This window comes from Macaca fascicularis, chromosome 14 (assembly GCF_037993035.2).
Source record: "Macaca fascicularis isolate 582-1 chromosome 14, T2T-MFA8v1.1".
Taxonomy (NCBI): Eukaryota; Metazoa; Chordata; class Mammalia; order Primates; family Cercopithecidae; genus Macaca; species Macaca fascicularis.
In genome coordinates this window covers 121,712,305-121,730,051 of record NC_088388.1, presented here as the reverse complement: position 1 = coordinate 121,730,051, position 17,747 = coordinate 121,712,305, and the positions used below count along the sequence as shown (strand labels likewise).

The 17,747-nt window shown below is 40.4% G+C and overlaps 1 protein-coding gene and 1 non-coding gene across 11 annotated transcripts in view; both read right to left on the bottom strand.

Moving 5' to 3' along the window:
• Positions 1 to 17,747, bottom strand: part of JHY (junctional cadherin complex regulator) — a 70,505-nt gene that overhangs the window by 13,457 nt on the left and 39,301 nt on the right. For 8 of the 10 annotated variants that reach the window (XM_015435842.4, XM_005579968.5, XM_074015481.1 and 5 more), the window contains 2 exons: positions 15,484 to 15,597; positions 5,778 to 6,433 (listed from right to left, as the gene is read on the bottom strand). In XM_015435842.4, coding sequence (XP_015291328.3) covers positions 5,778 to 6,433; positions 15,484 to 15,597 — 770 coding nt within the window. The remainder of the gene's footprint in view (positions 1 to 5,777; positions 6,434 to 15,483; positions 15,598 to 17,747) is intronic. The other 2 variants (XM_074015483.1, XM_074015482.1) reach the window with 1 other exon arrangement.
• Positions 13,501 to 13,640, bottom strand: LOC123568991 (U4 spliceosomal RNA). The gene has a single exon (XR_006692527.1). It is a non-coding gene; the product is annotated as a U4 spliceosomal RNA (small nuclear RNA).

Sequence of the window (17,747 nt, the reverse complement as noted above, 5' to 3'; positions counted from 1 at the left end):
TAGGATGGTCTACATTTTATTTAGAACTTTTGTTTAGTGCATTCAGAATAGAAAAACACCATTTTGAAAACTCAAAGACCTTCCCACTGCAAAATACCTAGAAATGTTGCATTACATTAAACATCCTTTAAATACATAGTTGAATTGGTAACATAAATAGAAATCTCCGAAGACCAAAATGAACAAAAGGAATAAAAACCAAAGCAGATTTTAGATTAGCTGAAGTTATAGCTTTCTTTACAAGAGTTTTGGGTCTACAGGCGTGAGTTTTAATAGTTAACGCTGGTATAGGATATGCAAGATCTTGGTGCTGTGTGAGGCAGGGAATCAGAACTAAGATCGTTGTAAGAAGACTATAACTTGAGGTGCTACATCCTCATCCTCAGTTAAAAGCCACATTAATTAAAAACCCATTCACCAGCCGTGAGAAACAATAAGCAAGTCTGTCTGTCTTGGTCTCTGGGCTCTGAATAGAAAAACAGAACAAACCCCACTCCCCACAAAAACCCAACAGCAACAACAAGCTCTTGTGAGTATCTATAGGACAATATTTGGATTTCAAATTTACCTTACCCACACAATCATGGAAATCCAACACGAAGAAACTAACATAAAAATGATCTTGGATGAGGGATACTTCTGTAGTATCTGGCAGAAGCAAATATAAAACTTCTCTGGATAAATACACTTCCACCCAAGCCTGCCTAGGTTTCCACAGGAAAGGTGGCTAAATGTGAGTTCACAATCCAAGGTCCTTGCCCAGAAGAGGAAATAATCTGTCAAGTATGAGAGTCAGCAGACACACATGCACACACATCCAAATAGCAATAGTAGACTTCCAAGAACTTCACATAGAGAGATCCTAGATAACATTCATAAGGTTGTTTAAGATGAGTAAAGACACGAAAAAAGAAGTTAAGAACCCAAGAGACATATTTTAAAATCCTGTATTTTGGAAAAAGAACAGAGAGGTTCAATCAGAACCAAATAGAAATTCTGGACATGGAAAATATCATCATTGAAATTTAAAACTCAATGGATACATTAAAAAGCACATCTTGGACACAGGTAAAGAGAGATTTATTATGCTGGAAAACTTATTTAAATACATTTTTCAAAAAGAAGCACTGAGAGATAAAAGGTGTAAACTAAAAACAGTTTAAAAGGCATGAAGTCTAGAATAGACAATCTAATATACAGCTATTTGGGGTTCCTACAGGAGAAAATAGAGTAAATTTGAGACACATAATATTCAAAGGGGGCCGGGCGTGGTGGCTCATGCCTGTAATCCCAGCACTTTGGGAGGCCGAGGCGGGTGGATCATGAGGTCAAGAGATTGAGACCATCCTGGCCAACATGATGAAACCCAGTCTCTACTAAAAACACAAAAACTAGCTTGGCGTGGTGGTGCGTGCCTGTAGTCCCAGCTACACGGGAGGCTGAGGCAGGAGAATCATTTGAACCCGGTAGGCAGAGGTTGCAGTGAGCTGAGATCGCGCCACTGCACTCAGCCTGGCGACAGAGTGAGACTCTTGTCTCAGAAAAAAAGAAAGAAGAACCAGTCAGATCTCCAGATCACAATCTCCATTTTGTGCACCTAGGCAACTGTCCCTTCCCTCTCTCCACAGCTCACTGGAGGTTTTCATTCTGAAGAAGCCAACAAGTCTCCTGCCCGTGAAGCACCAAGCACAGATAATAAATCTGACCACCAAGATAAAAGACCTAAAACTTACAGGAGGAGCTTCCTATCAGATGGCCCCCACAGATCATTCTATAGGTACTCCAAGTCAACAAGCACTGTCACTCAGAGCTTCCAATAAGCTTTCTAGTCCCTCATACTTGATCATGAGAAGATGATCAAGCATTGCCAGACATCTGACACAAGCCGTAAGGTGGAAGGCAGCAAAATAGGAGAAGAGAAACAAACATCACTGACAAAGACCTAGAGGAAAGAGAAACAAAGCGGGGAATTAAAAACACTGAAAAATTCAGTCACAAGGGCCCTTACAGCCTATTTTGCCTTGTTGAAAATCTAAGAAGATGTTGAGAAAAAAGGATGTTGCATCCACGAACAAAAACATGAGGCTATAAAAAGAGGAACACTCAGAAACCAATAACAGAAACAACAACAAAAAATCCTGTCGGAAATTAACAAACATGATAGCAGTAGAAAGACTGGAAGCTAGGACTGAGAAACCCTCCCAGACAGTAGAACAAAATTACAAAGAAATGGAGAAGGAAAGAGAAAACAAAATCATAATAACAGTCCTGGAAAAACACATCTGAATCATAGGAGTTTCTAGAAAGAGCAAACAGAAAATGGTTGAATGGAACTACCCATAAGATGACTCAAGAAATTTTCCCAGAACTGAAGGTCATGTGTTTTCAGGTTTAAAAGCCCCAGCTTAATCTATGAAAATAGACCTATACGAAGGCACATTATTATGAAATTTCACTTCAGTAGAGAAAAAGAAAAGATCCTAAAGCTTCCAGAAAACAAAACAAAACAAAACAAAACAAGTTATATATAAAGGATCAAGAATAAGGTGGCTTCAGATTTCTCAACAGCAACACTGGATGCAAGAAGGCAATTCTGAGGGACAATGATTTTCTTTCTCTCTCTCTCTTTCTTTCTTTCTTTTTTTTTTTTTTTTCTTTTGAGACGGAGTCTTGCTCTGTCACCCAGGCTGGAGTGGGTGACATCATAATCTTGGCTCATCACAACCTCCACCTCCCGGGTTCATGCCATTCTCCTGCCTCAGCCTCCCGAATAGCTGGGATTACAGGTGCCTGCCACCATGGCCGGTTAATTTTTTGTATTTTTAGTAGAGACGGGGTTTCACTGTTTTGGCCAGGCTGGTCTCAAACTCCTGACCTTGTGATCCACCCGCCTTGGCCTCCCAAAGTGCTGTGATTACAGGCGTGAGCCACCGTGCCCGGCCAATTTTCAATCAAGAATTCTACAATCCTCTGCCAAGCTACCAATCAGGGGCGAGGGCAGAAGAAAGATAATTTCAGCAAGATCTCAAAACATTTACTTCTCAAGCAGTGGAGGATGTTCTCTACCAAAATTAGACAGGAAACTAAGAAAGAGAACGGGGATGTAAAAAAACAGGAAGGGTGACGAAGGAGAAGAGTGAAGAGAGTCTCCATGAGGACATGGAGATTCTCAAGGATAATATGAGCACAACAACAGCGGAATGCAGTCAGAAAACAAGTGTGGCACAAGACACTGGCATGCTGAGAACTGACCATCACCCTGTCCCCTGTCCTTAGACCACATTTTCAATCTGAAAAAAATCACCGGAAGGGGTGCTCAAACAAACTAAGGAAAATGTGAGATACTGAAAAGAGAATCCTATCAGAAGAAAGGCAAAGGGAATCCTCAGCAGGACAGCTGCGTAGCAAGTCTAGAACGAGAAAGAAAGTAGTCTAGAAAGTCGAGCTCCAAGAAGGAGACAAGAATTGAGAAATTGCCAGATGTAGTTGTCCTTATGGAAACTTACACTAAGAGGCTACTCAAAAGTGTAGGATCAATTAGCTATACATACAGAGAAAATTAAGCAGAAGCAGCCCAGGAGGTTGAGGTTGCCAAAAAGATTAAAAAAAAAAAAAAGAAATGAAAAGAGGGACATGATTATAGATATAATAAAAGTGGAATAATATTAAAGTTATTTAAATACTACAAAAAGTTTTATGACAGTACATTTTAAAACTTAGCATAAAAGGAAAATATCTCCTAGAAAAATATAACTTATTAAACTGACTAAAGTGAAAATGAAAAGACTGCAAAGTCTTATAATGATTATAGTAAATGTATCAGGAGTTTAAAATCTGCTCACAAACAACAACAAAAAGCCAAACGAAACCCATTTATGGCCCAATAGTTTTAAAGGAAAATCCTATCAAACCTTCAAGTAACAGATAAGGCCAATTGTATATAAAGTGTCCAGAGGACGCAAAAAGAGGAAACAGTCCTCAACTCATTTTATAAGGCTGGTATTTTCTTGATAATCCACCCAGTCAAGGCCACTGGCAGATAGGAAAATTATAAACCAATCTCACTTCATGTATATGAAAATGTTAAATCTTAAAGTGTTAACACATCAAATCCAGCAACTTATTAAAAATGCAGTATGACAAATTGGGTTAACCCTAGGAATAAAAGGATAGTGTGTCATCAGAAAATCTGTTAACATATTTCATTACATTAAAGGATTAATGGAGAAATGTTTCAATAAGTGCAGAAAAAGTATTTGATAAAATCAAATACCCATTTATGTTGAAAGTTATTTGCAAAGAGGAATAGGAGGAAATTTCCTATCTATCATCTATCTATCTATCAAAAACTAAATATTATTTTTAATGGTAAAAGTGTTAGAAACGATCTTTCTAAAATCAGGAAAAAAAAGACAAAGATGCCTGCTATTTATCATGATCTCTTCTAGGAAGCTAACTTTAAGTCTTATTGAATCTACATTCCATACCACCAAGTGTAGCACTTAAATGTTCTTTGATCAATTCACAAGGGAGTAATTGTCTCCCTACTTTGAAAGTAAGTTCCCTGAAGGCGCCTCACACACCATACTTCTTTTGTATCTTGTATAGCATTGAGCACTGTAGCATTATATTCAGCATGTTAGGGATGTAGAAAGGATGTTTGATTGAAGTACACCAAGAAATGGTGCCTGAAGTAATTTTTAAAATAACTTTTATTCTCCTGTTTATAGAAGTTATACATTTACATTGTAGGGAACTTGAACTGTTTTGAAAATATAAAGAATAAATTTTTAAAATTCCAATCTCTCTTGCTAGAGATAACTACTATTGATGTTTTGGTGAATTTTTCTTCTTCTGTGCATATTTGAACACAGTAGAACTCACACAGTAGAGCTCATACTCCCTAGATGTAATTTTTTTTCCACCAGTGTTATTCAACCCAAGGTGTAATTTTGTACCTTACTATTTTCTTCCTATAGAAGCATTTCCTCAGAACCATAATTTTTAGTGGTTCCACGATACTAAATATCATAATTTACCTAAACACTCCCTATTGTTGGATTTTTAGGTCACTTCTACAAATGATGATTTTTTTGTATGTGCACATTTTTCTGTATTTTAGATTATTTTCTCAGGATAGGCCAAGATAACGTTGGAGATCATTTGTTTCCTCCAAACATTACTTGCAGCCCTCAAAAAGCACTGATGTTTTTTGACTGGGTCCCTCTGTCCTTGTCTCCCTCCAACTTCTAGTTTAACTACAGGGGAAAAATAGAGGAGACAGGGAAGAGGAAAAGAAATCCATCAAAAGTAGACTCTTGGCTGGGCGCTGTGGCTCACACCTGTAATCTCAGCACTTTGGGAGGCCAAGGCGGGTGGATCACTTGAGGTCAGGTGTTCGAGCCCAGCCTGGCCAACATGGTGAAACCCCGTCTCTACTAAAAATACAAAAATTAGCCCGGTATGGTGGTGAACGCCTGTAATCCCAGCTACTTGGGAGGCTGAGGCAGGAGAGTTGCTTGAACCTGGGAGGCGGAGGTTGTGATGAGCCAAGATCACACCACTGCACTCCGGCCTGGGCAACAGAGCAAGAGTCTAAAAAAAAAAAAAAAAAAGTGGACTCTTGGAGGCAGGAATCAGAGCTAAGGAAGTTGTTAGGTGAACTCTTCTTCTCACCTAGCCATCCTTATGGATTCCCCTTGCCCTTCTCCCTCTCCAGTCTTTCTGCAACAGTCCTTTCTCCTCTAGAAAACCACTTGAGAAAAGGGAATTCTTACCATAACATTTCTAGGTTCCTGTATTTTGTCTCTGTGTAAGGCTGTTTGGGTTGTTTCTTATTTTCAGTTGATCCATGAACATTTCTGTGATAAACCAACTGAGAGCCTTTCTGGCTCAGGAGCACGTGTCTCTTAGAGAGTTCATTAAGGTTGTTCAAATCCATGTCAGAAAGGGTGTGTAGCTGCTGGTAGGAAAATCCTTTCTCTTCTTGGTCTTTGTGTCCTCTTTCTTTATTAACATTCAGTCCAGAGTCATATCCAGTAGAGTTTTTATATAAGACCTTGTCAAAAGCCTGTTTTGGTGGAGCAAATGTATTGGAGGTTTCTTTGAGATTCTGGCCCCTAAGTGCCCTTGAAGCTTGTGCATCATTGTTAGAGGCGTGCATAATCACAATCGATTCAGGCTTTGGTGAAGTATCAAGAGACTTATTTTGGTTCTGTTGCTGCCTGGGAGGGTTATTCTGGTTCTCCAGACTGGCAGTCACCTCTTCCGCTGTGAAAGACTTCAGGCCATTTTGGTGTTTATGCTGTTTTCGAATCTTGGGCTTGGCTGGTCTTCTGGAAGGCTGATGGTCATTCACCGTTTCAGAAGGCTGCCCTCTTGGTACACTGCTTGATTTTGTACTCTCATATTGAGACCAGTGTTCCTGGTAATTCTAGAGAGATATTTTTGGTTAATGTAAAATTAGAAGACTGGCACTCTTCACAAATTTTAAATCAGTGTTTTTCAAATTGGGGACTGGGAAGCTGACCATAGAACCGAAAGCAGATACAGAAAAAGTAGAGGTTTTTTGTTTTTGTTTTTGTTTTTTCCCTAATTTCAGGGCATTGGAGAGTTAATAACTGAGTGATCCCTCCTGGAAATTTAGGATTATAAGCCTAGAAAGAAATAGAAAGCTTAGAACAGGCTTTATATTAAGGACAAGTCTTTGGCTTAAAAGTTTAAGTTTTAAAAGTTAAGTCTTTGACTTAAAAGTGTCGCCAACTTGGGGGATGGGGTGGGGAAGCTTTACTTCCAGCGATACGGAGAAAGTACAAACGCGAATCTACGTCACAATATATAAGCTTATTTTAAGTAACATGAATATTTTTAAAAATCTTAACCAGAAAACACTAATAATTTGCTTTATAAACCAAGTACAAATCTAATATTAAATACAATTCAGATGATCAGATCTTTTTACTCATGCTGGTCAGAAGCTAGAAATGACCTCTTCACCAGATGAAACAAATTAGATTTTATTCAGAGGATTATAAAAGAGTCTGTGCTGTGATAGGACATCTGTGAAACCACAAGGGTTGTTTTGCTTCTGTTCCTTAATATAGCCTGCGCTTAGGCAATCAAACATCTGGGGGAAATATTTCAATTTCAGAACAGTCTTTATGCTTTTCAAAGTCTCCTAACAACAAAATGTACTCCTGGTATAATAGATACACTATGTAACTATATTGTGCTATTGCCATTTAGAAATATTTTCCAAGGAATAAAGCACTCATTACTTTGTGAAAAACTGGCTGAGTTAAGAGACCTTTGCAAAGAATGATTACATGCTTATTGAAAACAATAGGATGACCATATGCATCAGTGTGTTACATAACTGCAATATATTTCTTCCTTTCTGAACACATATATTTAAAAAATCTCTTTAGCTTATATCTATAAAACATTAACTGAAAAATGCAGCAATTGGATGAATGATTATTTTAGCTTGCTAGAAAGAATGATCAAATTACTGTGATAAGAGTTCAGCTTTGATTTCTCGTTTCTGATACATTCTGATACAACCACTAAGACTCATCCTATTCGTGTATAATATTAAGCAGTGTTCTATTTCTAGTGAAATCACGTTATAATGATAATGTTGATTGTTAAATTTAAAACAGCAATATACAGTGTTACTTATTATATCACATTTTTAAGAAATAACGCTTCTAATTTGAAATTTAGAAGCTGTTCTTTTGAGAATTTGAGCTTTCTAGGGGATTGGCCAGGCTCTGATTAGCTCCTACATACTTTAAATTTTTACTTGTGGTGCTCCAAAAAAAGGGAAAACTTATTTTCTGTATTCCAGGTAAATTCCAGGTATTCCTTTCATGCAGTAAATTGAGCTGCTTGGGGAAATGTGGGCAGGAAGGCTCTGCAAATACATAGCGCCAAGAAAATCCTTTCTTGTAATGGATCCAGAAAATAATTGCTATTTTACAAAGTTATAGGTGTGGTCATGGAACACAGCAGCTCTTTTTATGACTGGCAGCACTGTTCGTGAAGGTCAAAAATGCCCCCCTTGACTGTGACCTAAAAATATTAATTGATGCTGATAATGTCATTCTTTTCAATATTTGTTCAGCCTTTAACTCACTAGAGAAGTAACCAGGATGCTGCCATCTAAATGTACTTTCCCTACTTTTCTCTCTTAATTTTCACCAAAAAAGAAAATACTTACTTCTCAGAAATTTCTTGGGTACTAGATCTGAAATCCTGGGTTACCACTTGATCTTAATCACGTTATTACCTTTGCTGCTGACAATCCAGATCACAATAGTACACTTCACAGGGCGCTTTGACAACAACAAGGCCAAGGACTCATCATTTTATGAAACTTCAATTGTCTCAAGTGTTAAATCTTCTATTCACATAAATATAAGTGCCCAGAGATGGCATTTCAGTCCCCAGAAAGGAAGCCATTTATAGGCTTGATACGATTTTTCTCACCTTCCAAGCAGCCTACTTGAGATCTGTGGTTTACTAAAGATTTATTACCCTACAATTGGGGCATCAGGTGTCACTCTTTAGGTGGCAAGACCTGAGTTCCCTGAAGTTAATATACAAAGCCATTCTCAGACGATTTAATCTCCATCAGCACTGAAATCCTCTATTCCATCCTGCTCTCACTGGGGTTCTTTTGTTACCAACACTTGCAATCAGTACATACTCCATGCACTTAGAATAACTGCTTAATGGCAGTAGGTTTTTGCGTCACACGTGGAGTGTTAGCATGGGGGAATCCTGATGCCTAATGCTGGGATGATCATTTCTTAGTAGGACTCATCCTCAGTTATTAAGTGATGCTCATTCATACTGTGCCACCCAAGAGAACTTTGTCCCCAACCCTGTGAAAGGCAGCACCTGGTTGTTTCTCTTTTACGACTTTTCCTTTCACATGTCCTAAGCAGACGGGACAGTGCCTGCTCTGATCGCAACCAAAAAGTTCATCTGCTTCAACACAAAAGCCACTCCTGCTCTTAGTTAACCTGACTCAACCACGGTCCCGAGAGTTGTGCCTGGGCTCCGAGATCAGCTCTAAAGTGGAGAAATTTCTATTGTGTTCCGCTTTTCTGCTGTGTTTATGAACAATAAAACATGAGTACTTTAAGCCTGAGATACACATTCCATCTGATAATATTAAGAGAATCTCAAGCAAAAATATTAATTGGCTCTAATTTTCTCTGTGGGTAAGGAAGAACTCTGTGTTCAGATGAATAGAAGAAGCATAGATCTATTGATAGTGTTGGAGGCAAAACCAAATTAACAGCTTTTTGGAAAGGTTAATCAGGATTTGATTACAAGGGCTTTCATATTAATTAGTAAAAGATCCTACATATCTTTAATACTACCATTATCTTTTCTTTGCCTGGAAAGCTAAGAGTTATTTTAGAGGGGTAAGAAAGGAAACATCCTATTTATCCTTTTGAAACATTACTTACTTGGGGAACCTCTTGTTTTTTTCTACTGACTTGTTTCTTGCCTGGTGCCATGGTTTGAACATTTGTGTCCTCCCTAAACTCAGACGTTAAATTCTAACCCCCAAGGTAATGCTATTTAAAGGTGGGGCCTTTTCGAGGTGACTAGGTCAGGAGGGCAGAGCCCTCCTGCATGGGATTGATGTCCTCATAAAATAGGCTCAAGGAAGCTCATTCACTCCTTCCATAGTGTGAGGACACAGTGAGAAGGTGGCACCAATGAACAAGGAAGCAGATCCTCGCCAGACATGGAAGCTGCCAGTGTCCTGCCCTTGGACTTCCAGCTTCCAAAACTGTGAAAAAAATTAATCTCTGTTGTTTCCAATCCACCTGATCTATGGTATTTTGTTATAGCAGCACAAACAGACTAAGATACCTGGTTAAGATCTTAACCAGTGGGAATGTGCCTGTCACACTGCCCAGCAAGAGTCCTGAGCCTTATACATACTGCATTCAGTCTGGGCACACAACCTGAGTAGGATTCAGAAAACCCGTGAAGATTCATAGGCAAGCGCGAAGCGATTCAGGACACTAAGGCCTATGCGTCAAGGTTAAATGAAGAAACATTACTTGGCTTCAAGTGAAGCCTCTAGGCATGGATAAGACTCTTTTTTTTTCCTTTTTTTTTTTTTTTTTTTTGTATTTTTAGTAGAGATGGGGTTTCAGCGTGTTAGCCAGGATGGGTCTCGATCTCCTGACCTCGTGATCCGCCCGCCTCAGCCTCCCAAAGTGCTGGGATTACAGGCATGAGCCACCATGCCCGGCCAAGACTCTTAAATAGAATATGGTGATGACTTGGCTTCAAGTGAAGACTCTAGGCGTGGATAAGACTCTTACATAGAATATGATCATGACCATCATTCTCAGTATTTTAAAAGTAAAAATACGTAGGCTGAAATGGTCTCAGGCATATCGTCTCTCTTTCCTCGCCCTCTCTCTGGTTTCTCATTCTTTCTAGTATGTAAATGTATTTAAGTCTCTCCTATGAAAAGAAGGAAAGAAACATTCACTTGATGCCATTCTCTGGTTAAATCCTATCTCTTTCTTGGCCGGGCACAATGGCTCACACCTGTACTCCCAGCACTTTGGGAGGTCAAGGCGGGTGAATCACTTGAGGTCAGGAGTTTGAGACCAGCTTGACAAACATGGTGAAACCCCATCTCTACTAAAAATACAAAAATTAGCCGGGCATGGTGGCGTGCATCTGTAATCCCAGCTACTCAGGAGACTGGGGCAGGAGACTCGCTTGAACTTGGGAGGCAGAGGTTGCAGTGAGCCAAAGTCACGATACTGTACTCCAGCCTGGGTGACAGAGCAAGATCCTGTCTCAAAAAACAAAAGCAAAGAATAATCTCTCTCTTTCTCAATTCACAGCTGGGCATCTTGATGGTGTAGACTGCACTGGTCTCTGCTCCCTATCTCTCATGCTGACCTCTGTCCCCTGCCATAGAGCGTTCCTTCTCCCCATCCCGCTGAAACTGCTCTGTTCAGGACACCAAAAAACTTTTAGTCACCAAATCCTGTGGGCACTTTTTTCTTGAACTTTTCATTTTCAAGTTATTTCAAACTTACAGAAAAATTGCTAGTACAGACAACTCTAAAAGATTCTTATCCAGATTGAACAATTTTAAACATTTGGTCACATTTCATTGTTTTCTCTGTCACTCCACACATAAACACACAAATATACATCTATATACAGATATGTAATTATTATTGTTTGCAGTTTTGGTATTTAGCTTTTTCAAGCCATGGAGCCTTCCTTATATATGAGTTGCATGTGTAATGCCCCTTGCACGGCACCTCACTGCTGCGTATCTGCTTAGACTGTGAACAATGTCTTCTTCAGTCTGAGTCCTGGGATGCGTGAGGCAGACAGCAGCCCTTACCAACTATGTCAACTTTTCCCTCCCTAGACCACAGAAACAGCAGCCAGGGCTGTCATGGTTCCTTGTTCCTCTTCCCACTTTCACACCTTTGCCCGCATTTGTCCTTCTAGGGGGAGTGGAGATACTGACTCCTATGGGGGGTATTTCTCTGTCTTCTTAGGGCAGAATTAGGTGCTCTTTTAGTTCCATTGCATTTTGTACCCATGTCCATATTACTGCATTATAATGATTTCATAACCGTATTCCCACTAAAGTATTGAACTCCTAGAGGGGAGGTACTGCTTTAAAAAAAGATAACCTTGGCTGGGCACAGAGGCTCATGCCTGTAATCCCAGCACTTTGGGAGGCCAAGGTGGGCAGATCACCTGAGGTCAGGAGTTCGAGACCAGCCTGACCAACATGAAGAAACCCCGTCTCTACTGAAAATACAAAATTAGCCGGGCGTGGTGGTGCATGGCTGTAATCCCAGCTACTTGGGAGGCTGAGGCAGGAGAATTGCTTGAACCTGGGAGGCGGAGGTTGTAGTGAGCTGAGATCCGGCCACTGCACTCCAGCCTGGGCGACAGAGCGAGACTCCGTCTCAAAAAAAAAAGAAAAAAAAAAAAAAAAAAAAAAAAAAACAAACAAACAAAAAAACAAACTTTCTTCAAGTTTTATTTATTGTTTTAAAGAATTTTTGTTGTTGTTTGCTTGGTTTTTTTGGTTTTTTTGTTTTTTTGTTTTCTTATCTTTTGGGCCAGGCACCTAATCCACAGTGCCTGGAATACAGTAGATAGTCAATAAATATTTGTTGTGTTAAATATTTTGATTTTGCATAAAGATATTTCACATTAGTGAGGGTTATTGCTGTTAGGGTAAGCTTATGAAACTTTGAAAGTCATTTTTCAAGAAAAAAATTTCAAATGAGGCCCATTTTCCCTTGGAGATATACTAAACAATCTTTTTATCTGTATTTTGCATTTTGTATTTTGTAGAGACAGGGTCTTGCTCTATTGCCCAGGCTGGAGTACAGTGGCACCTGTAACATCGAATTCCTGGCCTCTAGCAATCCTCCTCCTTGGCCTCCGAAAAAGCAATAGGATTATAGGCATGAGCCACTGTGCCTGGTCCATGATCTTTAAATGCATCTTTAATCAGTCAGTAAATATTTATTGAGCATCAGCCTTGGGCAAAGCATTGTGGTAGGGGATGTAGAGAAAAATGCAATCAGTACCTTTAAAGATCTCATAGTGTAGTGGGTACAAAAGAAACACAGGTGCGGTGGCTCAGGCCTGTAATCCCAGTACTTTGGGAGGTCCAGGCAGATGGATCACCTGAGGTCAGGAGTTCAAGACCAGCCTGGCCAACATGGAGAAACCCAGTCTCTACTAAAAATTCAAAAATTAGCTGGGAGTGGTGGTGGACATCTGTAATCCCAGCTACTCAGGAGGCTGAGACAGGAGAATTGCTTGAACCCGGGAGGCGGAGGCTGCCGTGAGCGTAGATCCTACCACTGCACTCCAGCCTGGGCAACGAGAGCGAAACTCCATCTCAAAAAAAAAAAAAAAAAGAAAGAAAGAAAGAAAGAAACAAAGACAGCAGCTAATGAGACACGGCCAAATATGGCAGGCCCTGAGCCAGTGGTCCAGACTATAGACACAGCAGGAGCTGAAGGCAGAGGAGCAGGGTGGGAGAGGCTGGAAATCTCCATGCAGAGGTGGCCCTTGAGGAGGCACTGAAAAGAAGACACTGGATTTGGGTAGTTGAAGAGGAAAAAGAAAGGCAGCCTGAAGTGTCTGTGTCCCAGAGTGCTGGGCCAGTGTGTAGCATGCAGTGGGCAGTCCACAAATCCTTTCCACCTAAAGAATGGGAAACATCCCTTAGGCCATTCATTGTTATTGTCATTTTAGGTCTAACACTTTTTAGATGTTTTGCTCCATGTCTTCATTCAGGAATGGGTTATAAGCACATTAATTACAGTATACGCAAAGAACAAAAAGCATTCTTTTGGTTTTCTTCTGATTTTCTTCCGTACAAAAGTTTTACTGCCTCTGTCAAAGGTCATGACATCAATCAAGCAGTATGATTTTACCTTGATTATTATTTTTTTTCGGTCTCCACAGAGACTATCCAAAATTGCCAGTGTTGACTATATTTCAAGTAATCATGGCGGATATTAGGAAAAGTTTTCAGTTAGCAATAATCGCACCTTGTATAAATCTCCCTGGTTATGATATTACCACTGGGCAAAGTTTTTTTTACCTTTTATCATTAGCTGAGAATCCTATGGTTTTCCTTAGTGACAATTACGAAAGCTACAGGTTGCAATAATCTTACATGCTTTAAATGTATTTTCTATAATAATTTAAATAACTAGACATACATGGTCATAGAATTCTAGCATTTTGCAGCTGTGATAGACCTTGAAGGTCATTTAGGCTAATCCTTCATTTAATAAAGAAGAAACTTAAGGCTTTGAAAAAGTTGAGATTTGCCCAGTCATGCATCAAGTAAATAGCAGGTTGAGGCCCAGAAATTCATCTCTTGTGGCCCATTACCCATAATGCATGGCAAACCTTAAGGTACTTCCTTTGTCCCCGGTTCCTGTTGACCAAGCTCCCCTGGCTCTCTATCAGGTCTGGTAGTGGATCCTGTCCTCCACATCCCACAGTCATGAGACATTTCGGTCCCCATCCTCTTAACTTCTAGGAGTGGCCTCACTGGCATCAACTTTCAGGAAGCTCTGGGTGAATGACTTTTTCTTTCTTTTTTTGCAACTCTTAAGAGTGGCCTGGAGGTCACTGGGGAGGAAAAGAGATGATTTGGGCTGTCCCTTCTTTCTAACCTCTCTGAAGCTGGGATAAAACTTACTATTTTTTTTTTTTACTATGTTTATCACTGTACATAGTTTTAACTGATGTCAACAGGCTCTATAGGTTCAGCAGTTTCAAAGGACTCATCTCTTCTTAGGCAGGGATAAAACCTGGTCCAAGGGAGGTTCCACATACATGGGTCAAGAAAAACCTGAGCTTCTAGTGCTTTTTCTGTTTCTTTTCTTTTTTCTTTCTTTCTTTCTTTTTTTTTTTTTTGAGATGGAGTCTCGCTCTGTCGCCCAGGCTGGAGTGCAGTGGCATGACCTCGGCTCACTGCAACCTTCGCCTCCCAGGTTCAAGCGATTCTCCTGCCTCAGCCTCCTGCGTAGCTGGAACTACAGGCGCCTGCCACCATGCCCAGCTAATTTTCGTATTTTTAGTAGAGTCGGGGTTTCACCATATTGGCCAGGCTGGTATTGAACTCCTGATCTTGTGATCCACCCACCTCGGCCTCCTAAAGTGCTAGGATTACAGGCATGAGCAACTGGGCCCGGCCTAATCTTTGTATTTTTAGTAGAGATAGGGTTTCACCATGTTAGCCAAGCTGGTCTCGAACTCCTGAGTGACCTCAGGTGATCCACCCGTCTTGGCCTCCCAAAGTGCTGGGATTACAGGTGTGAGCCACTGCGCCCGGCCTTTTTCTGTTTCTTCTAGAAAAACAGTGTGGAGAATTTCGGAAAAATCTTCCTGAAATCACATTTATGATTTCAAAGTAGTACACCCATGGCCAAAAAGGATGTCATCACGCTAAATGACCAGTTGGTAAGTTTTTATATTCTGAAAATGAGGGTTTGGTGAGGCTCTGGGAGTTCTCATCCAGTTTTCAGGAATAGTGTCCCCATTGTCTAGGAATAATAAGTAACTGCCAACTACAAAAGGAATCAGACTTGGGAGCAGCACAGAATTGGACAATTCTTTGGAACTGTGATTTTTCCTGCATGTCTTTCCATGCCTTCCTTCTGTGTGGGATTCTAACTGAGTATGTTGAAAGTGTGATATGATTATTTTCTTCCAGCAAACGGAACCCTTGGAAAAACAGGTAGGGTTGGCTGGCTGGGCAGGCCATGGCTCCTCTGTGCAGAAGCCCGTCTTATCCATAGGAAAGTGGGTAATTATTCTCAAGCATAAAAATAAACCCTTAAGTGATAAGAACTCAGTCACGATCATTACTTATATTCAGCAGTATTGCTTGAAACACACTTAAAATGCAATCTAGCAGGTAACCTTTAGCTGTTGTGCTCTTTGATGCCATTTGTCTTCAGGATCGATGGCAGCATTTTCAATTTCCTTGGCATTCTGAATAGACGTCTTGTCTGTTACTCTGACGGGGTAGGAGATCTAGGTAGGTAAAACACATACAGCATGTTAACTGGATTCATTTTAGTCTTAGAGCCATGGGACTCAAGTCAGTGCACTCTAGAAAACAGTCCTGCTGGGCTAGGTTTTATTTTCAGTTAATTTCAAGGATTCCTCTCATCAGTCCTCAGGGACCTGATTGTTCCCAAGGAAAATGGGAATAAACAATGTTTTATCTTGCAGACACGAAGAGAAAACTGGTGCCTTAAGGTCAAACTATTACTTACTTTACATGCTCAATACATACTCAGGAGACCCAATTTTAGAACAGTTATCTGAACTGGATGCAGCAAGTAACATTTGATCATGCCAATAGAAACACCATGAAATAACACTACATGCCGAGATGATGACGACAACAAAAATAACAATGTTTTTACACATGGAATGCTCGTGGTGTGCCAGCATCTGTCCTAGGCCCTTAGCACACAATGTTCTCAGGTAATCCTCACAACCACTTTATTAGGTATGCACATGTTATTACTCCCTTTTTGCAAATGAGAAAACAAAGGTACAGAGAGGTTAAGTAATTTGCCCAGGATCAACAGCTAGTAAGTAGAAGAGCTGGGTGGTCTTTCTCCGGAGCCTGCACATGCAGCAGTGTTGCTAACTCACTTATTAGAAATATCCTAGACCTGCACGATTAGTAGTTTTGGTTTGAATTTGAATAATGTAAAGTCGGTGGTTCTCAACTTTGGTTAGATATTAGAAAAACCGAGGAAATTAAAAAAAAATACTAATGCCCTGATCCCACCTCAAACCCATTAAATCATAAGCTCTGGGAGTGGCCCCAGATATCAATATATTTTAAAAGTTCCCTATCTACTATTTAAAAATTTTTTTAAAGTCCAGACGCGGTGGCTCACGTCTATAATCAAAGCACTTTGGGAGGCTGAGGCAGGTGGATCACGAGGGCAGGAGTTCAAGACCAGCCTGACCAAGATGGCGAAATCCCCATCTCTACTAAAAACACAAAAATTAGCCAGGCATGGGGGCCAGTGCCTGTAATCCCGGCTACTCGGGAGGCTGAGGCAGAGAATTGCTTAAACCTGGGAGGCGGGGGTTGCTGTGAGTTGAGATCATGCCACTGCATTCCAGCCTGAGCGACAGAGTGAGCCTCCGTCTCTAAATAAATAAATAAATAAATAAATAAATAAAGCTCCCCAGGTGGGTCTAATCTGCATCCAGGTTTGGGAAATATGAATGAAGGCAGCTACACAGGATTTAGGCTCCTAAATTATTTAAGGGCCCTTCATTGCCTCCATTAGTTACCTGTTTTAAATCAAGAAATTAGTGTCTGTGCTATGTGGCATTCTAGCCCTCAGGATGTACTGCAGGAAGAAAACTTAAAGTTATGCAATCTTAATGCTGGAAAATATTCTGGAGATAATCCAGTTTTCCAGTACATCCACACCATCCCTGGTAGATGTTTACTCACTGTCTGCCTAAATTCAAGCCCCATTTCCTGGCAAGACTTACCTTACCTGTTTGTCAGTATTAGTATGTTTAAAGATCTTCTATGGGTTGAGGAGGAGAAAAGAAATCTGTTTCATGCATGATGAACATATTGCTCCCTAACTGAGCAACCTGAATGCCAGAAAGCTCTTCCTTATATGCGCAGATATATGTCTCTGTATTTTCTATGCCTCTGCCCTCTGGAATAACACAGACCAGACTAACCCCTTCTTCAGACAACAGTTCTGCGTGGGTAGAAGCTGACCCCGGTCTCCTGTGAGCCTGCTCTTATTTAGAGGACCGACTGTCTCATTCCCCTGTGCTGCAGTACTCAGGTCAGCCTCCTCTGCCCACTCTCTGTTCCACTGCCTAGAAATGCTGTTAACTCTCCCCGCAGAACTGATGTAATTAGTTTTAAAATTTAGATTTAGGACTTTACATGCGTTTTGTTACATTTCCTCTGGCGGGCTGTGTAGTGGAGAAGCAGCAAGGTGTATGACTAGAAAGAACTTGGGTTTTGGGATCTGTCCTGTTTGTGTTCAGATCTTCTGTCTGCTGTTTACTTTGACTTCAGACTTGTATTCAATACAGAAAGAGGTAAAATATTTGTTAAATATTAAGTGATAAGTAAATATTTGACAATGAAGACACCCTCATTCCTGACCACTCAATGTGGC